The 19,897-nt window shown below is 35.8% G+C and overlaps 1 protein-coding gene across 1 annotated transcript in view; it reads left to right on the forward strand.

Moving 5' to 3' along the window:
- The first annotated feature begins 9,964 nt into the window (after positions 1–9,964).
- The window catches only part of LOC145294134 (sec1 family domain-containing protein 1-like), a 215,424-nt gene continuing 205,491 nt past the window's right edge, over positions 9,965–19,897 (forward strand). Inside the window, exon 1 of the mRNA XM_080141240.1 lies at positions 9,965–10,113. Within this exon, the coding sequence (XP_079997366.1) occupies positions 10,083–10,113 (31 nt within the window). The 5' untranslated portion in view covers positions 9,965–10,082. The remainder of the gene's footprint in view (positions 10,114–19,897) is intronic.

Genomic DNA, 19,897 nt, shown 5'->3' on the forward strand with positions numbered 1-19,897 from the left:
GTAAATTGCTAAAAATGTTTGAATACATTGTTCGTCTGTGTCCGTAGTAAGATTTTTCTTAAGTGCCCTTTTAAACGTATCTACAATTTTTTCGATCGTGGATGGTACACAGGTGTTGTCATATGTAGAATATTTAGTGAGTCACAGAATTCTTTGAATTCATGAGCAGTAAATGCTGTTCCATTATCGCTCACTAAGGTTTTTGGCACTCCAAAACGGCTAAAAATTTCATTAAGCGCACTCACAGTGTTTTTTGCTGTTGGATGTCTAAACTTAAATATTTCTGGCCATTTTGAAAAAGAATCTACAATAATCAAGTAAAAATAACCATTTATAGGTCCCGCATAATCAATATGCAGACGTGACCAGGGTAGGTCCGTCTTTGGCCATGGCGTCGTTTTTACTGGAGGATCTCGAGCTGCTAATTGATATCCTCTGCATGTCTTGACACATTTTTCAACTTCCTTGTCCATACCAGGCCAGTACACATATCCTCTCATAAGGGATTTCATTCTCGAAATGCCCGGATGACCTGTATGAAATTCCTTCAGAATTTTCCTCTGTAACGTTAGTGGCATTACGATCCTCTCACCATACATGAGCACATCTTCACAGATGGAAAAAGGCGTTGTTTGATCTACCTTTTTATTTTTTTTTATCCATCCCAATTGATTTTTCATTTTCTTAATGAAAATGTCATTTACTGCCTCTTTTTTTATTTTTTCGAAAGTTACCGGAAGTTCACGTATCATATTACACATTGAACTTGTACATTCACTTTCGTCTTTAAGCGCAGCAATTACCGTTTCTTCGAAACTTTCGCTTCTTTTAGGGATCAACCGTGATAATGCATCTGCGTGTCCTAACTTTTTTGAGGATACATGTTCCATCTTAAACTGATAGTTTAAGAGGGTTACAGCCCATCGCTGTAATCGATTCGCAGTATGTGTGGGAATGCCTTTCTTTAATCCAAATATGGTAAGTAGGGGTTTATGGTCGGTTTGCAAAATAAAAGATCGTCCATGGAGAAATCGATTGTACTTTGTAATTCCAAATATTATCGACAGCGCCTCTTTTTCAATTTGGCTGTAATTTTTCTCCGCTGCAACCAACGTTCTTGAAGTATGGGCGATAGCTTTTGTCCTACCATCCTCATACTTGTGAAGTAATACAGCGCCAACACCGTAATCACTGGCGTCCGTTGCTAGTATTAGTTCCTTTTCTGGATTGAAATGTGCCAATGCTAAGTCTGACAGTAGACATCTTTTGATATTTTGGAAAGCAGATTCACATTCCTTATTCCAGTTCCATTTAACACCCTTTTTCAGTAACTCGTTAAGAGGAGCTCTTAAATTATGTATGTTAGGGATGTAAATTGCATAGTATTGAACTAATCCCAAAAACGATTTTAATTTTGTCACTGAATCTGGAGCAGGCATCTTTTCAATTGCTTCAGTCCTTTGTGGATCCGGTCTTCGACCCTCTTTGTCGATTATTTGACCTAGATATTTAATTTTTTTCATAAAAAAATCGCATTTTTCTGGGCTCAATTTAAAACCAAATTCCTGTATTCTTTTGAATACTTCTTTTACATGCTTCTTATGATCTTGCAAATTTTCACTTTTAATTAGGATATCGTCAAGGTAGGCCATTGAAAATTCCAACCCTGCCAGCATCGTGTCCATAATTTGCTGGAAAATAGCAGGAGCAACCTTTAATCCAAAAGGAAGCCTCTTTAGCTTAAAAATGCCCTTATGAGTATTTATGCCTAAGTATTTGGAGCATTCATCGCTGATCTTAATTTGCAAGTAAGCATCTGAGAGGTCTATCTTAGAAAAAATTTTTCCTCCGTTAAGCTTAGAGAACAGATCTTCTGCGGACGGAAGGGGATAATTATGGTCCAATAGACAGTCATTTAAACCCGTTGAAAAATCTCCACAGACCCTTATTCTGTTATTTTTTTTCTTTACATACACGGTTGGACTTGCCCAATCTGTGTGGTTAACTTTTTCAATGACTTCCAGTTGTTGAAGTCTATCCAACTCTTTTTCGATTGCGTCCATCGCTGAAAAAGGCACATTCCTTTTAGGTTTGAATACTGGAGTGGCATTTTTCTTTAATTCAAATTTTGCCTCTGTCTTAATACAGAGTCCTAGTCCTTCGGCAAAAACATTGGGAAATTCAGTTTTCAAATCCTTCAGGAAGTCTTCCCTTTGGTTTGCTTTTTCTGCAGTTAAAACGTTACAAAACGAATTTATGGGTTTCTCCCATAAATTAAACAGGACAATCCAATCTACCCCAAACAGGCATGTATTCTTTCCTGGTACGACGTACACTTTGGATTTATGAGTCTGGTTAGCGAATGTCACTTTGCATTTTAATTCTCCCTTGAACTCTAATCTTTTGCCGCACACACTTCTCGCCGTCTTTCTGGTTTTCGTTAATTCAGGTCGACCTATCCTTTTCCATATATCTTCATTTATAATACTAATATCTGCACCGCTATCCAGAAGCAATGTAACCAGATGTCCATTTATCCGAACATCAACATATTTCCGTCTTTCGCAGCTTTTTTCTTTATTCATGCGAAGCGTATTTACATTATCGGTCCCTTGTCTTTTCTTCTGGGCACAGTATGTTCCCTTGTGACCTCTGAGACCACATTCATAACATATTTTGTTCCTAAACCAGCAGGTCTTATTGTTGTGTCTTAAACTACCACAACATTTACACTTTAGCTTTGGGTCTTTGTATCCTTTAAGGATCCTGTGTTCTTGGAACCTGGACTTTCTTGTGGTCCCTTGCCTTTTTACTTGCTGCACCTTAAAAATATTTTTCTCTTCAATGCGAGTGTTGTCTTTCTTTATGTTAATCAGACGTTGACACTCTTCAGTGACTTTTTGCAATGTTATGTTAGGATCCGCCTCCATAATTGTTAGGATCCGTGAACGTATATCTTTGTCCCTTGGTGCTGTGAGACCTTGTACAAAGATTAAACATTTAAATTGGTCTGCGGAAATTTCATTCAATTTAAATGATTCGCATAAACAGTTCACAGTGCAAGCATATTCTAGATAGTCTTCAGCTTCTGCCTTCTGAATGTTCAAACATTTGTATCTAGAGTGAAATAGGCTATCCCTTTTATCAAATATTTTCGACAAGGTACTAATTGTTTCCTCGAACGAAACCTCCTCCGGTTTTTTTGGTAGAATTAGATTTGCATACTTGGTGTTTTCATCAGTACCCAGTTTTTGTAGTAGCAGGGTAACTTTTTCCTCATCGGTCCAGTCTAAACATCTTTTCGTAAAAATTGTTTCGTATCTTCTGTAGTATGCAGGGAAAGTAACACCAGTATCCGGGGAGTAACGAAATTCCGTTAGTGAATTTGAAATACCCTCGGCAGAAAAATTAGTCTTCTTCCCGGTCGACGTTAGAATTAGCTTTTCTAAATTCTTTTGCTGTGTCGACATTTGTCGTTGTAGTATGTTTGTTTGTTCTTGTTGTGCCTCTAAAGTTTTTTGTGTTCTTTCTTGTTGTTGTTGCAGCTGTTGCTGTAGCTGTTGTTGTTGAATTTGTTGTTGTTGTTGTTGTTGCGCTAAAAATTGTTGAGTCATTTTTGTCTGTTCCTGGATGCTAAGGGCTAGAGCCTTAGTTAACTCTGCTAATTGTTCCATGTTAGCTTCTAGTACAAAAATGTCTTTTCGAATTCTACACAATAATTCCAAAGAAAAATCGTAAATTTACGTATATCGTAAATTAGTAGCAATATGCAGACACAACACGTTTCAACAAAGTTCATCCATAGTAATTCAACAGGCTTTGTAAAATAATTCTTTTTTTTTTTTTTTTTTTTTTCAACAACGTAAGTTCATACACAAAATATTTCTTACTTCCCACGACAAATAGTTCCAATTATTTATATAAAGGCAATAACAAACAATTAATTTTCAAAAAAAAAAAAAATATATGGCTGCCGTTCCCACGTGGCATAAAATGGTACAATAGTCATTGTATTTATATTTTTTCTTTCGAAACTCGTACTCCTTTAGTGTAGTTTCGAATTCAACTTGCGACCATTTTTTTTTTTTTTTTTTTTTTTTTTTACTTGTCAAAATAAATATAAATTCCACTTTACCTTGAACATGTTTCTATAATTTCTTGTGAGTTCTTTACGAAGAAAAATCCGTACTTTTCGCTACTTTAGGTAGGAAAAATTTTTAAATTCATTGACGCACGTGGTCAAAAATCCTTGTGTAGTTTGTTTTTTTCGTAAAACAAAAAATCCTTGCATTGTACACAGTCCTTGGTACGGTAATTTATCTCTGTTAAGAGAAAGAACATCCTTTCGTCGCCATTGTTATATTCCTAAATACTTAGGAAATAAAGACAAACGTGAGTTACACCGAGTGGTATGTGTAATGGGGTTTATTTATAATACAGAAACGTAAGGCTGCTCGCCTAAGGTAAATAGAAGTACATAGTAACAAGTATGGGGAAGAAAGTCTGATAATCAACACGTAAGACTATCCGTCTTACTGCGACTGCTTGTCTGCCGCTGTCTGCCGCTGTCTGCCAAACAGTCCAATATATATATACAGTTTGTAACCGGTGTATAGCCAGTTATGTTCCTTCACAACAATTATCAATCACATTACTTAATATATATATATATATATATATATATATATATATATATATATATATATATATATATATATTTAAAGTGATGGTTGTGTAGTTCCAACGAGAGAAAAAATGTATATTTAAAAGAGTGTAGCCATCAACAATTGTGGTTTTTTTTTAAAAGGTTTTCATCATATTTTTATTTTAAAATAAAAATATGATGAAAACCTTTTAAAAAAAACCCACAATTGTTGATGGCTACACTCTTTTAAATATATATATATATATATATATATATATATATATATTCCTTGGCCTAACATTTGCAAGCAATATGAACGAGAACAAATACATAGAGGACATTGCAAAGGCTGCTGCAAAGAAGGTTGGTTCCCCTTAATTGAGCTAGAGGACTACTCACGCCTGAGAGTATCCTGTACCTTTACAAGGCCACCATTCGCCCACGCATGGAGTATCGTTGCCATATCTGGGCTTGTGCATCTACCACTAGTCTCTCCCCCTCTTAGATAAAGTCCAAAAAAGAGTTGTCAATCTAATCGGTCCCACTTTATCAACTAAGCTCCAGCCCCTCTCCCATCGCCGCAATGTTGCATCACTGTGTCTGTTTTACTTGTACCCCCTCAACGTACATATCCCCAACAAATCCGCTTAGCAATAAGATCTCACCCCTTCAATGTTGTTGTTACTAAATGCCAGAAAGCTTTTTATTCTAATAGTTTCTTCCCTCGAACAGCTAGACTTTGGAATTCCCTTCCTGCTGCCTGCTTCCCTGGCTGTACTGATTTGCAGAAGTTTAAATGTAACATAAACAAATATCTTGTTAATCTTTCCTAGATATGGCCCCAAATAGTAGCCTCTTACGCCCAAGTGACGGTATATTTTGTAAGGGTGAACATGAGTATATATATATGTAGACATATATTAATATATACATATATTAATACATACATATATTAATATATACATATATATATATATATTAAACAGATTATTTTTCTCACCATACTTGATGCATGCACGGTTTTTATCTCTAATATTAAACTTGTTTATTTAGAACAGAGCAAAACTTTACTTAACATTCTCATCCATGCAGGGGCATAGAAGTACCTGTTGTAGAAACCAGGCACATGGTTAACCGTTTTGGAGTGAAAGCCCTATAGATCTTGTTATGTCACTCATCTAAGAGAAAGAAAACTCTGATATTTAAACTGGGGGAGGGACGCCTCCTCAGTCATCGACAAACTTTCTAGAGTTGGTGACTCAAACAAATTCTTCAGTTTTGCGGTTTTTCACTTTTTATTTCAGATGAACACATCCCACCTGAAATAAAAATTTATTGATCAAAATAAACATCATCAGATTCAACACACTTTTGCCAATACAAAACAAGTGTATTTATGTCAGTAATGTAAAAATCTTGCGTTCTGGTGGCGATGAAATCGTTGAAAGTGTTTTTGATATCGCTTAGGTTTGAAGCATTTTTCATGCAGAAAGTTGTTGAGATGTTTCAAAAAGTGGTAGTTGGTAGGTGAGAAGTCTGGAGAGTATGGCGGATGAGCAGAGTTTTGTAGCCCAATTTGTTTAACTTTTGCAGGGTCAGTTTAGCAATGTATGGTCGGGCATTGTCGTAGACGAGAATTGGGTCTTTTCTGTTGACTAATACTGGGTGTTGTTGTTGAAGTTTCTCATGCATTTCGTCCATTTGTTGACAGTACTTCTCGTCTGTAATGATTTCATTTACATTTTAAAAACCTGTAATGAATGAGATCGGTCGCAGACCACCAAACAGTCAACATGGCCTCCTTTTGGTGCAACTTTGGCTTCGGGAAGTGTCATGGAGCTTCGTCAGCATCTAACCACTGAACTGAGCGTTGTTAGTTGTCAAAAAGAACCCACTTTTTTATCGCAAGTCATAATCCATTCAAGAAACGGGTTATTCTTGTTGCATAAAATAAGGGACACTTTATAACAGAATTTCTTTTGTCTGTTGTTCAATTCGCGAGGCACCCATTTCTCAAATTTTTTGTCATCCCAATGTCTCTCAAGTGGTTTAAAATCGTTGTATACATTACATCTAATTCAGAAACAAGCCCCTCCCCATGTTAAGAATGGCTTTTTAAATAATAACGTTATTATTTCAGCATGGATTGGCTTTGACTTAGGCTCTTAACTGGCATCATCTGATGGCCGACCACTATGCTCTTCATCTTCAAGATTCTGTCGCCACCACAAAATTTCCTAGACCACCTTTGTGCTGTATGTTCAATAGTGGTTTCTGGGCCAAATGCTTCAATGATATGGTGAGCTGTTTCATTAGCTTTTCGGCCTAGCTTGAATTGGAATAAGAAAATTGTGTGAATTTGCTTTTTTTTCATCTTGTATCCAACGTTCTGAAAAAGAAGACAATTGTTTTAAAACGATTGTAATTTAAACGATTAGATAGAGCGAAAAACGTTCTTTAAAATGATATATAAATTAAAGGTATTATAACGAAAACTTATTTGAAAATAGATAATTTGAAATCAAAATCTAAAATTCCGCAAGAACCTTTTTGTCAACCTAACATTATGGATGCAATAGACTTTGTCATTGCTTAAGATTTTGCTTTTTTTATATAATTACGTCGGTGTCAGCGACTAAAATAAATAAATAATCATAAATAAAGTTCATATGATTATATTTTGTTATTACTTTTTTGACTTTTTTTGACTTTGCCTTTTCCCACTACATATCTTTTCTGTCCTTATTCACGTACTTTTATATATATATATATATATATATATATATATATATATATATATATATATATATATATATATATATATATATAAATTTAGTTGTTAAAATTACATTCTGAAAATCAAAATATAGACACATATATTCGAGTTAAGAATTTATTGTTTGACAAAAGGAATATATCGAAGGGGTTATATATATATATATATATATATATATATATATATATATATATATATATATATATATATATATATATATAACCCCTTCTATGTATTCCTTTTGTCAGAGTATAATAATAATAATAATAATAATAATAATAATAATAATAATAATAATAATAATAAACAAACAAAAAAGAAAAAAATCACAAATACATTTGTCAAGAATAGATTCTGAAATGTTTTTCCCTGATGACATATGTATAAATATCTGCAACAGAGAGATGCAAGTTTCAAGTCATGAATGCATAAGTTCAGTCATCATAACAATGCAATTTGCAATCCCCTCTGATTCATTCAGGTGGAATAAAAAATAGGAGGCATTACTTTTGGAACGCTGTCATGAATATACAATGTGAGTTATTTGCATTTTGTTTTTTTGTTTACAATCACACTAAGTCACAAATACAGTTGTCAGAATAGAGTCCCAAATGGTTTTTCCTTATGACATATAAACTTGCGATTTAATTCTTAGCATATAGAAACTGCATTTTGTCTAAGGAGGTATCTTCCCACTCCTACTTCAATCACACAAACTGCACCAGAGCTATTTCCGTTTGCAACCAGGTCATCCTGACATGTATTTTTGTAATCCTCACCAAAATTCATACTAGTTTACATAATCTATAATTACTGGTTTAGGGTCCCAATATATAACAATAATGCAATTCAGCTATTTTCAGAAACAATAACTTATTTATAAAAAAAACAACATTAAATCCACTAGAATATATTTCAGTTCCTTATCAAATGTCGATCGATGCCTCCGTTCAGTCTTGAAAGACAAAGGATACCCCCTGTAGGGGCAGCTGCGCATGTAATTGTGAGGCAAGGGTCACGCAATCCCTAGCCACACCTCTCCTGAATCGACACTGTTTGGGTCCAGTGGCAAGAAGAAGACCAGGACGACTGGAAACAATGACGAGATAAACAAAGAGCACATACAGCACCTGGTATTCCCAAATGGTCACCCATTTAGTACTGACCAGGCTCAACGTTGCTTAACTTTGGTGATCCAGTGGGAACTGGTGTGTCAACGTGATTATGCCAGATTTGTCAAATAAATCAACAATTTAATAGACTACAATAATGGTGCAACGAAACAGAGAAATAATCAGACACGATCAGCTGTAAGGAAATGGTTGCACATGATCCTAGAACCATCTGAGTACGAGACAAAGTCGATTATACAAAGTTAAACACTATAAGGAGCCCAAAATGGTTGAATAAAAGAAGATGGATATTTTGCTCAAGAGTTTTTTTTTTTTTTGACGTCATATCATTCATGTGTGTATGGCGAGGAATTCATTAGTTTTTAAGGATAGTTTCATGACAGCACTCTGCAGATTTGGATCAACTGGGTTCCATTGGTTTATTAAAAAAATCTGACCCTTTTAAAAGATGACGGTCGCTTTCGATTCAGTTTCGCTTTTATACGAAAAACAAACAAACATGCGAGAGGATGGAATAGCGTGAATTTTATAAAAGTTGATCAAAATAAATCTAGAAACGAGGTCCCTTCGCAAATCGTAGATATTATAATCTAGGAAGTATATAAAAAGTTCTAAAGAATAGTAATCCCTCTGAGAATCCACACGAAAAAAGCCTTTGCTGGACATACAAAAATGCGCGCCATTTTGTTTTTTATATGTGCAGACAATATGCGTTTTTGCATTTTGATTTTGTACGTTTGTAAACATTGACTACTACATGTTTTTCGGATTGTTGTCGTTTATCTTTGCTGTTGTTGAATAAGAAGAAAGAAGAAGAACTTCTGCTGCTTATGTGAAGAGCTTATGTGTCTTTGTCGTCAGTGAAGAAAAGAAAATAACCCCGCAGAAGTGTGTGTTCTTTCAACTTAAAATAATTTACATGATTGAAATAGGAATTAATTACCTAAATACATCTTTCAGTCACGTAAATTATAAATACATCCCTTTTATGGCCTATCTTTGTGAAATGTGCGTAGGCGGCTTAAAACATGAAATGGCATTGTAGCTGAAATTTGTCACACCCTAGCATAACCTAAGTTCGAACCTGCGCAAAACCCCATTTTAGTTAATTTAAGCGATAATCTCTTTTGATATCATTTACCGCATACAGACATCAGAATAAAATTCTGACAAAAACAAACAAACAAAAAACAAACAAAAAAAAGCTAACAATTTCCTCGCGTTAAAAATATACGGATCGGTAGAGAATTCTACTGCGTTTGCTATAAATTATTTGTTGTTTTTATTTCCGATTTACAAAATCTTGACACGTAACTATTCTGAACTTTACTCAACAAAACAAATGCAAAAAAAGAAGTAAAGTATTTAAAAAAAATAAAAATAAAAAAATAATACAACGACGACGACGACGACGGCAATTAAAACAAGAACGATAGTCGCTCGTGTTACGGAATTAGAGTGATCTCCCTTATTTTAGAATTCTCCTATTTGCCACGTTCACGCAGGAATCGTATGCGCTTGAGCCAAAATGTCAGCCTCCTTGCGAGAAAAACAAACAGGTAAGATCACTAACTTATCTGGGCCTTCCTCTTCGACTGGCGCTATATAATCCCATGTTTAACCAAGCGACACTTTCTTACTTGAATTATTCGCCAAACACGATAGACTTGTTTCGGTTTTCAGCTGTCATTTATGCTTTTTTCTCGTTAACGAATCGAAGAGGTGTGTACAAAAAATGGGTTTGTTTTGAATCTAAAAACCTAAAACTGAGCTTTGAAACCATTTTAGAAATAATAAAAAAACCCAACAGATTGATTAGAATTTACTAAAAATCTCACTGAAATATTACATTGTCTTCAAATATTTATTTGTTAATCCCGTATTTAAATTGGATTCAGGTTAAGTGACATTTCCTCTTTCCATGTTGTCCATCTGGATATATATTTCGTATTTTTATGTTCAGGAAATCGTCTTAAACTAATATTTTGGGTAAAATATCCCTTAATATTTTCACCTTCCCCCTTTTCAAATGGTATATTGGTTAATTCCTATTTCAATCACCTAAATTATTTAGAGGTTTCGATAATACTAAACAACTGTTTTTGTATACTTGAACCATGTTCGGCACTTCTGCAGTTTAACATTCACAGGCAAATTTAGAAAGCCATTCTTAACATGGAGAGCGGTAGTGTTGCTAATTCTTACGTTACACGGACGGAACCCTTCTAAAATAAAAACAATTTGCTTGTCGACGGTAACCTGCACTAGTACCCCAAACCCCATGTTCTCGTAAAAAAACGCACAACATTTAAAGGCACTAAATTATACATGTTCACTAGACAAAAACAACAATAAAAAAACAAAAACGCCATGTCTGAACAGAGGCAAGCTAAGGAAGAACGATAACTAAACGTTATACTTTTTTTGTAGACGTTACTATGGCGACATAAATTATTTTAAAGAAGATAAATTTGGGATATTAGTCAAAAACGATTTATTTTTGGTTATCTACCCCTATGTGACATATTTTTGGTTATCTATCCCTATGTGACATATTTGTGTTAAAAAAATTAATAGAAAATATAAGCATGTTAAGTTACTATAATTATTAGATGTGAGTAAAATAAGGAGTCCAGTCCAGTACCTTACTTCCTAAAAGAACAAATGTCTGACCTTTCATTAATTTAATCACAACTAATATTTACGATAACTTAACATGCTTATATTTTTTATTAAATGTTTTAATATAAATACATCTCAGAGGAGTAGGTAAACCAAAATGTTTTTGAATAATGTCTTTGTTTTTCTTCTAAAATAATTTGTCACCAATAGTAACCTTTATCCTTTTCTACTCCTAGGATTGGGTTACGAACTAGTTATCGTTATTCCTTAGCTAGCCTCGTTCCAGATTTGATTATAAACGTGACGTTTATATTTTCCTGGCCTAATTTTCATTTTGTATATATGATGACAGTTTTAATATATTTTTTTTATGGTACTTGTAAGAAATGGTCATAAGAGTCCAAGTTGGTCTCAGAAAATTTACAGCAAAGAGAACCCCAAAAGCAACGAGGAAAGATGTCTCTCCTGTCTCTGTCCACTGGATGCTTAAGTAATGACTATTTTTACCGAAAGATAACTGCTGACAGACCTTTGACATTTTGAAGAACTCTCTATATTTCATTTCTTCACTTGCACATTGTCCAACTTATTTCCACCGATACCCAACGGTGTAGGTAATTAAATACTTTTGTTGTTATGAAAGAAAGTTTTGTTTTTCCTTTCATGCAACAGTTTTTATTACATGCCACTAATACGTAAACTTATTTATTCATCTGCGGACTATTATCCTCATCTTCATAGTTGTTGTTTTACCATGTTTCAGCCAACTATTCCTCTAGCCTTCTTCAGATGGTTAACTACAACGGGACTGGAATGCTGAGTCTCTTAACTGTATCCTCAGTAATTGCTGTCTTTCATAGTTGGTGCGTAGGATTGAAACCGCTATTTTCAGACAATGCTCACCTGAATCCATGGAGATTCAACGCCTCTATTCACTGCACTATGGACGCACTGGATAGAGATGTTGAATCTCGATGATTTGAATCCTACCCAAAGCAGGCCAGAGGATCAGTTGGTCAAAACGTGGTGAGACAACAACAACTATGGAAGGCAGTAATTACTGAGGATACAGTTAAGAGACTCAGCATTCCTATCCTGTCACAGTTAACCACCTGAAGAAACCCAGAGGGATAGTTGGCTGAAACGTTGTGAAACAACAACTATTGTTAAGTTTTGAGACATTGTGTTGAACCAAGGTGGCGGTGTAGTTCAGATCAGTAACCAAGATGGCGGCGTAGTTCAAATCAGTAACCAAGATGGCGGCGGAGAATTAAATGCGGTCCGTGACGTAGCAAACGGCGAACTGATTGAATCCAAAATTCAACAATTTTTATTATAATTTTGTGACGTTTTCATTGGTTGTTTAGCACAGCCGTTGATTATAAAAATGATTGGCGAATCCATTCGTCTCGTACCCCCATCACAAGTCAAAAACATTTTACAACTATAAAGATGAGGATAACAGTCTGCAAGTAAATAAATAAATAAATATACAAATTACTCCTCTCAAAGGATTCCAATAAAAAATGATATAATACAAAGAATCTTATTTCATTTCTATAATTCTCTTCCCTTTGATTACAAAATCAAACGTTCATGTTTTCCGTTCTCTAAGGCACATTCTCATTTTAGAATGCACTGCAATTTCTTAGAACAGGATTTCCCAAAGTGGGTTCTGGAAGCTCTTTCTTAAAGAGGACCAAATGCTTTATATGGAAAAATTAAATGACTGCAAACATTTAATTACTGATCTTTTTTTTACTGGAAATAGATATGATACATAACTACAGGTGTAAAGAGTTTCAGGATGGTTCATGGAAAAGAAAAGAAAAAAATAAATTAACAAAAATGCAACAATTCAATCAAAAACAAGAAAAAGGTTGTAAACATTATCATTATTTTTTGTTAAAATTTGAAATTAATGTTTTTCATATTTATTTTAGAAATGATCTTGCTAATGCTTTGTGAAAAACCTTTCCCCTATTCAGGGGCTCCATCGTGTCCTGAAGCTTGGGAAACCCTGTCTTAGAATAATACGATTCAGCCATTTTTAATTAATTATATCATGAAATAAAAATCTTATTCAGAAACAAAGTGATTCTGTAAAAGTCATAAAGATTTCTTTTCGCTTGTGTGGAACTGTCCCTGCTAGGTGATTTTTTTTTTTTTTTTTTACATAGGCGTCATCACTTATCAAGGCCGATAGGCCACTCAAGGATAAGAGTTAAAGAGTGTAGAGTAGTCAAAAGGACAATATAGTAATCAATAGTAATGGAAGTTTGGTAAATTTGTTAACTTAAGTGGAACGGCTCATCAGAAACTTGTTCACGTTGGACTTGAAAACAACTATATTATAGACAGCTGGAAAGCAGGAAAACGGAAGACAATTCCACAGGCGTGCAGTTCTAAGAAAGAAGCTTTGATCATGGAATCTGTGTTTAGGTTTAGGTACAGATAAAGAGTGGGGAAAATTATTGATAATGTTTTCAGCTAGTCTAGTGTTTCTTGTGAAAGTTTGGTGAGGGGGGACCATAGATTGAAGCTCAGTCAAACACTTTCCATGAAAATAATGATAAAGCAGAGACAAACTCGCAACATCTCTTCTGTGAGATAGAGGTTGCAGCAAAGAGAAAAGGACATCTCCCACCAGGCCACAAAGTCTATTTCGAACCCTATCAAGGCAGGACAAGTCTTTTCTAGCAGCTCCTGCCCATATGTGGCAACAGTATTCCATCATTACACGCTGACTAATTCACTTGAAGAGCACAATGATTTCATGCCTCTTGACAGTATAAGGCCATATCTGTAGAACTGGAGACTTTGATGGTATGGTCACAATGAAAAAAAAATGAATGAGAATTCTTCGATCAGTAGACATAGAACAGTTGTAGTAGGGAGTTCGCAAAAAGATGGCAAAGCTATTGAGATTGTCAAAAAGTTTTGTTATTTTGTTAATACCATTGGAGTACAAGGTGGAATAGGTTCTGGTGTTCAGGGAACTTCTGTCTTTACTTACGAGCAGAGTGTTATCAACGTCAACCAAGGCAAGAGTCTATCAGGCATGTCTAAGCAGTATGATGCTGTTTGAAAGTAAAATCTGGCAAGAGTTGAGGACTTGCGTTGCATGGAGAGGAATGATATAAAAATGATACAATGGACATGTAATGTTCGTTTTAAAGACTTGGTTTTGATGACTTCAACTCTCTTTCTGATCTACACTAATGATCTTTCAAATCACATCCTTAGATCATTCGGAGACATTTTTGCTGACGACCCTACCATCTATGGTGGCACATCAAAGGTCGTAAACAACCAAGTTCTCTCTTATTCTCTCTCCTCTGATCTTGAGCATGTGGTACAATGTGTACAAGTGACTGGTTACTTTTAATGCATCTTGGTTATTTGCATACATGCTTTAACAGCTGCTGCTACTAATATTTTCGCTAGCCAGCTATCCTTCGGCTGCTGCTGCTAATATTTTCCCACGTGCGCTTATACGTGCTCTGTTACAACTGTAGAGGTCTGTAGATGCTAGAAAGCCTTCTACTATAATAGTTTCTTTTCTCAGATTGCTAGACTTTGGAATCCACTCCCAATTACCTGAGGTGCTACCAGATCAGGCTGTCTGAAGATATTGACTTCCTGAGACGAAATGCACCTAACATTGATGCTTTTTGTTTTTCTACTTCCTTTTGAAAAATTTAATTGTTCTGCAAAAAAAAAACCCCAACAACCCACCTTCTTCCTCCTTTTCCTTCTTCCCATTTCCCCTTCCCTTTTCTCTTTCTATCTCTCCCACTTCCTGATAGGTTTCCTAACTTAAAATGCACCAAACATTAACACTGTAACCCTTTTCCCTTTCCCATCGCAAAACTTATGTTCTGCAGAGCAGGGAAAACCCCCCAATAAAATCCACTATAAAACAATCGAACCAAACACTACAAAATAGTGATTGAAGATACCAAGAGATTGAAGAAAAAAATAACTGGGTGCAACATGAATACTATTTCCAAAATAACTGGATTCGGCATTAAATAACCCCAAAAGGGTTGATATGCCATAAAACAAAACAACCAGACAACATTACCTGTTTTCCTGAAGCACGCATAAGTTAAAATGGAATGGCTCATCTCCTTACGTAGTTTCCTTGTAGATATCGTCCCAAACAGTAGCCTCTCGTGTCCAAGTGACAATATGCCTTGCTTGAGGTGAACATGAAATCCATGAGCTACATGTCTGACAAAGGGGAAAGACTTGCTGTATTTTAGGTTCGAATCTATTCATCTAACACTTATCGTTGGTTAGTTTTGGATCTTGATGGGTTTTTTTAAAACTCTTTACATCAAGTGGCTTCATGCTTTGTTTGGAGTGATTTTTTTTATTTATATATTAAAAAAAAAAAATGGGGAATTATTTTCATTTGTGCAACATTTTCAGCATAAAACAATCGAATCTATGATATTCAAACTTTTATACTTTTGACCTATTGTAGAGGAATGGATACGCGTAAGCTGTTTATAAAACACCCAATCACAATAACCGAAAAATGGTTTTATGACAGCAGTGCTACCAAAGTAAGAAATGAATATGCTGTGAGCTTCAGTAGAGAAACATTTTACTGAAACTTGAAACATTAAAATTGGTTTTTGTAAATCAATTTCGATTTTATAAAATCAGTTTTGCACTTGATTTGCCATCATTGTTTGAAAAATGGAGCAAGTGACAAAGCAAGCGGATTACAAGAGACCCTCACTTCATTACTGTACCTGCTGTTACCATGCGTGCCATGACTCAACATAATGTTTATTTAAGACCTGCTTTCAGTTAAGTAGCAAGTAATATTTTTTAAATATGGATTTGTGGCATGTTTAGAAAGTGGGTTTTTAACATCATTAACAAATTTGGTTTAACGTCCATTGACTTGTGTGTTGGACAGCTTTTTAGAAATTGACCTCTAAATTAACCTATCTTTGGTCAAATCTTTATTTAACCATCTTTCTCTGACATCCATCCTGATCACTTCATTCTGGCTCCCCTGTGAACTGGCCCTGCTACCTCGACTGTTCTACATCTACTAACCCAAAACCTTTCATTCAAGCTCATCAAATCTAAGCGTGTCTTTAAGATTCCCATTACACATCCATTGTATCATTTTCACATCATTTCTATCCATGCTATGCATAGCGATTGTCATGTGACAAGTGCTTGTCAGATTTATTGACACAGGAATTTCTCTGACCCATAACTGACTAGGTTTCACTTCCATTCATCACACTGTCTACACATGTCTATTAGACTGTTCTTTTTGTCGACGGTGGTAATGCTCTGCTGTGATAATTAGAGTAGAAAATTGGACCCTAGTGACCCCAGATAGAATCGGAGGAAAATTTAAATGCTGCGTTTTTTAATATTTTTTTGTTTTTGATTATTCGTATTATTTTGATTCTTCGAACTATTGTTCACATCTGGATTTTTACGGCGTTATAGTTCATTTAACCTCTGATCTTCTTCGGGTGCATCTTGTTGAACTCTGGAATCTGCATGGAATTTAGAACAGGTGGGTAGCATGCTCTTGTTCTGTCAGCCATGATAGGGTAGAAGTCCTAAATAATTCACAAGTGTATTTTGAGTGTCGCTTGCACTATCAACCTCCGGAAGAGTGTAACATTATAACTGAATTTTATCAAGTACTTTATCCACTATGCCATGGGTCCTTGTGAAAATATTCCAGAGTTTGACAAGCTACACCTAAAGGTCAAAGGTTACATTAACTGAAACATTGTGAAAACAACACTTGAGATGCGAACAATAGTCCAAATAAAACAAATATGAATTTAGATGCTGTTATAAAATGCCATGGAAAAAAACTTTTTTGAAAACTTATTGGAATTTTCTTTTAACACATCGATTTCTATTGTAACCAATCAAACGCTTTTATTTGATAGACTAGCATGGTTAACCGGCATTGCCCAGGTTGAGGAGGGAGGGATAACAAAACATTCTACAGTATTTTTTTTTTTATTACATTTTCACCCCAAACAAGGCACATTGCCACTTTGGTGTAGGGGGCTACTATCAGGGGAAACATCTACTGGGGTACTATGTAGGGATTAGGGCAGCGAGATGTTGGTTCACGTTGCACTTGAACTTATGCATGTCAGTACAGTTGGGGAAGCAGTGACCTGGAATGGAATTCCAAAGTCTAGCTGTTCTGGGGAAGAAACTACTGGAGTAGAAAGATCTTTTACATCTAGGGATCTCTACAGTGTGGGGGTGGGATTTTGCAGCTTGTCGGGTCTGTCGAGGGTGTTCACGTCGTGGGGGCACAAGTGCTTGCAGTTCTTCAGAGCATTCACCATTATAATACTTGTAGAACAGGAAGAGGGATGCAACGTTTCGACGATGGGACAGAGGCTGAAGCTTAGATGCCAGTTTAGGGCCTATCAGATTTGCGACTCTCTTTTGAACCCTGTCAAGAAGCGATAGACTAGTAGCCGATGCACCGGCCCAAATATGACAGCAATACTCCATACATGGGCGAATAGTGGCCTTATAGAGGTACAGGATACTTTCGGGTGTTAGAAGTTTTCTAGCACGGTAGAGAGAGCCCACCTTCCTTGCAGTGGCCCTGGCAATGCCCTCGATGTAATTGTTCCAACTCATGTTGTAATGACTGTAAGGACTGAACATTTTTCTTTTCATTTGCTCTCTTTTCCACTTAAAAATCAATTTAACATAGCTTGTTACATTATAACATCTATCTCTATTCCAAATTTTATAAAAATCTGTCGAGTCATTCTCCAGTCGATTGGTGCATTTATTTTCAAGGGTTAATGTAATGAAGCCATTTGTCAGTTGAATGATGAAGAATATTATGAGAAGCTTGAAAATGATGGAATGAACAAAGTTTGAGTTATATTTTATTTGTTTACATTGGCCGCATGATCCCTGATGTTTTGTTTCTAATTTCCTTTTTGTTCTTTATCTTATGACCAATTTTATTTTATTATGCTTCTAACCACTTTAACATATCTAATTATCTTTCACTTCGTCGTAAAGACTATTACAGACCCATGCACAAACTTGGAGTCTATATTTGTAACATCCTGCCCGAACTATAATCAGACGACCAGGTCATCATGTGCTTTATAGACTAACTTTAGAACATAGCGTTAGCTACTTATATTTTCTCTACCACTCTTCCTCAGCCCAAGACTGTACTCTAATCAGTCACGTTTCTGACAACATAGATATAGCACTCTCCCTAGACACTAGTGCCCAAGTAAATATATTTGGTGACTTTAATGTCCATCGCAATAATTGGCCTTGTTTCTGTAGTTAAACAACCACAGCTGGTAGCATCACACATAACTTTTCTGTATTGCATTCCCTGACACCGACAGTAATGTTCCCAACTTGTTCCTCACATTGTCAGGACTAGCAAGCCTCACTTCTAGACCTATTTCTGACCACAGTTCCTATTTCTGACTACAGTTCCTATTTCTGACCACACTTCCTATTTCTGACCACAGTTCCTATTTCTGACCACACTTCCTGAGGATTGTGTAACAAATGTCCATTGCCCATGCTGATCATGCTGTGATAATGCTAGACAATAAACTCTTGACCCAAAGTTTAAAAGCCATTGCTCAAAACAATAAGGTGCTATAACATGAATGGCTCTCATCTTGAGGAGGCTCCATATTTTGACAAACTTCTAGGTTTGACCTTTACTCCTTATCTGAGGTGTAACACATACATCAAATCTGTTGCCAAGGTCGCTGGAAAAATGGTGGGATCGTTCTACTGCTCCAGTAGATATCTCACTGTTGATGCAGTTCTCTACCTGTGTAAGAGCCAAGTATGTCCAAGGATGGAGTACTGTTGCCACATTTAGGCAGGAGTTGGCAGTTCAAAATAGACTTTGTAGCCTAGTGGGGGATGCCCTTTTTCTTCCCTGCAATCTTGTTACAAGCCTGTCTCTGTTTTATCGTTATTTTCATGGTAGGTGCTCGGCTGAGCTCCAGTCTATGCTCCCCTCCTGGACTTTCACAAAAAAACACTCATCTAGTTTAAACCATTATCAGTAGTTTCCCCCACTCTTTATTTGTGCCTAAACCTAGATGTAGATTCCATGAACAAAGCTTCTTTCTTAGAACTGCACGCCTGTGGAACTCTGTTCTGTTTTCCTGCTTTCCAACTAACTACAATATGGTTGTCTTCAAGTTCAATGTGAACAAATTCTTTATGAGCCATCCCCTTATGTAATCCAATTTATCAAATTTCCACTACTAAAGATTACCACAGGTTCCCCTTGATCACTGTACACTCATTAACTCTTATCGTCGAGTGACCTCTGGGCCTTGATTAGTGGTGAGTCCTTTGTAAAAATAAAAATAAAAAAGGCTGACTGGGAAGATATCAGGGATCACATCAGAGATGCTCCATGGGGAATTATCTTTTCTCTTCCTGCAGAACAGTGTACAAATGAGACTACTGAATAGTTCAAAGTGGCAATTACTGCATGTGTTCCCACAATGAAAGTTCTGTAGCAAACAAAACTGTTCTCAATGGTTCACAACTACTTGTGCAGCAGCCATTGCTCAAAGGCAGCAGGTATACCACAGATTCATCTGACGTAAGTCTTGTACAAGTAGACAAACGCTTATAGAAGGTAGAAGTAATTGTAAGAGAAATAACCACAACTAAGAGAGAAACCAC

The sequence above is a fragment of the Euprymna scolopes genome, chromosome 15 (assembly GCF_053919585.1).
Source record: "Euprymna scolopes isolate OS-2025 chromosome 15, ASM5391958v1, whole genome shotgun sequence".
NCBI lineage: Eukaryota > Metazoa > Mollusca > Cephalopoda > Sepiida > Sepiolidae > Euprymna > Euprymna scolopes.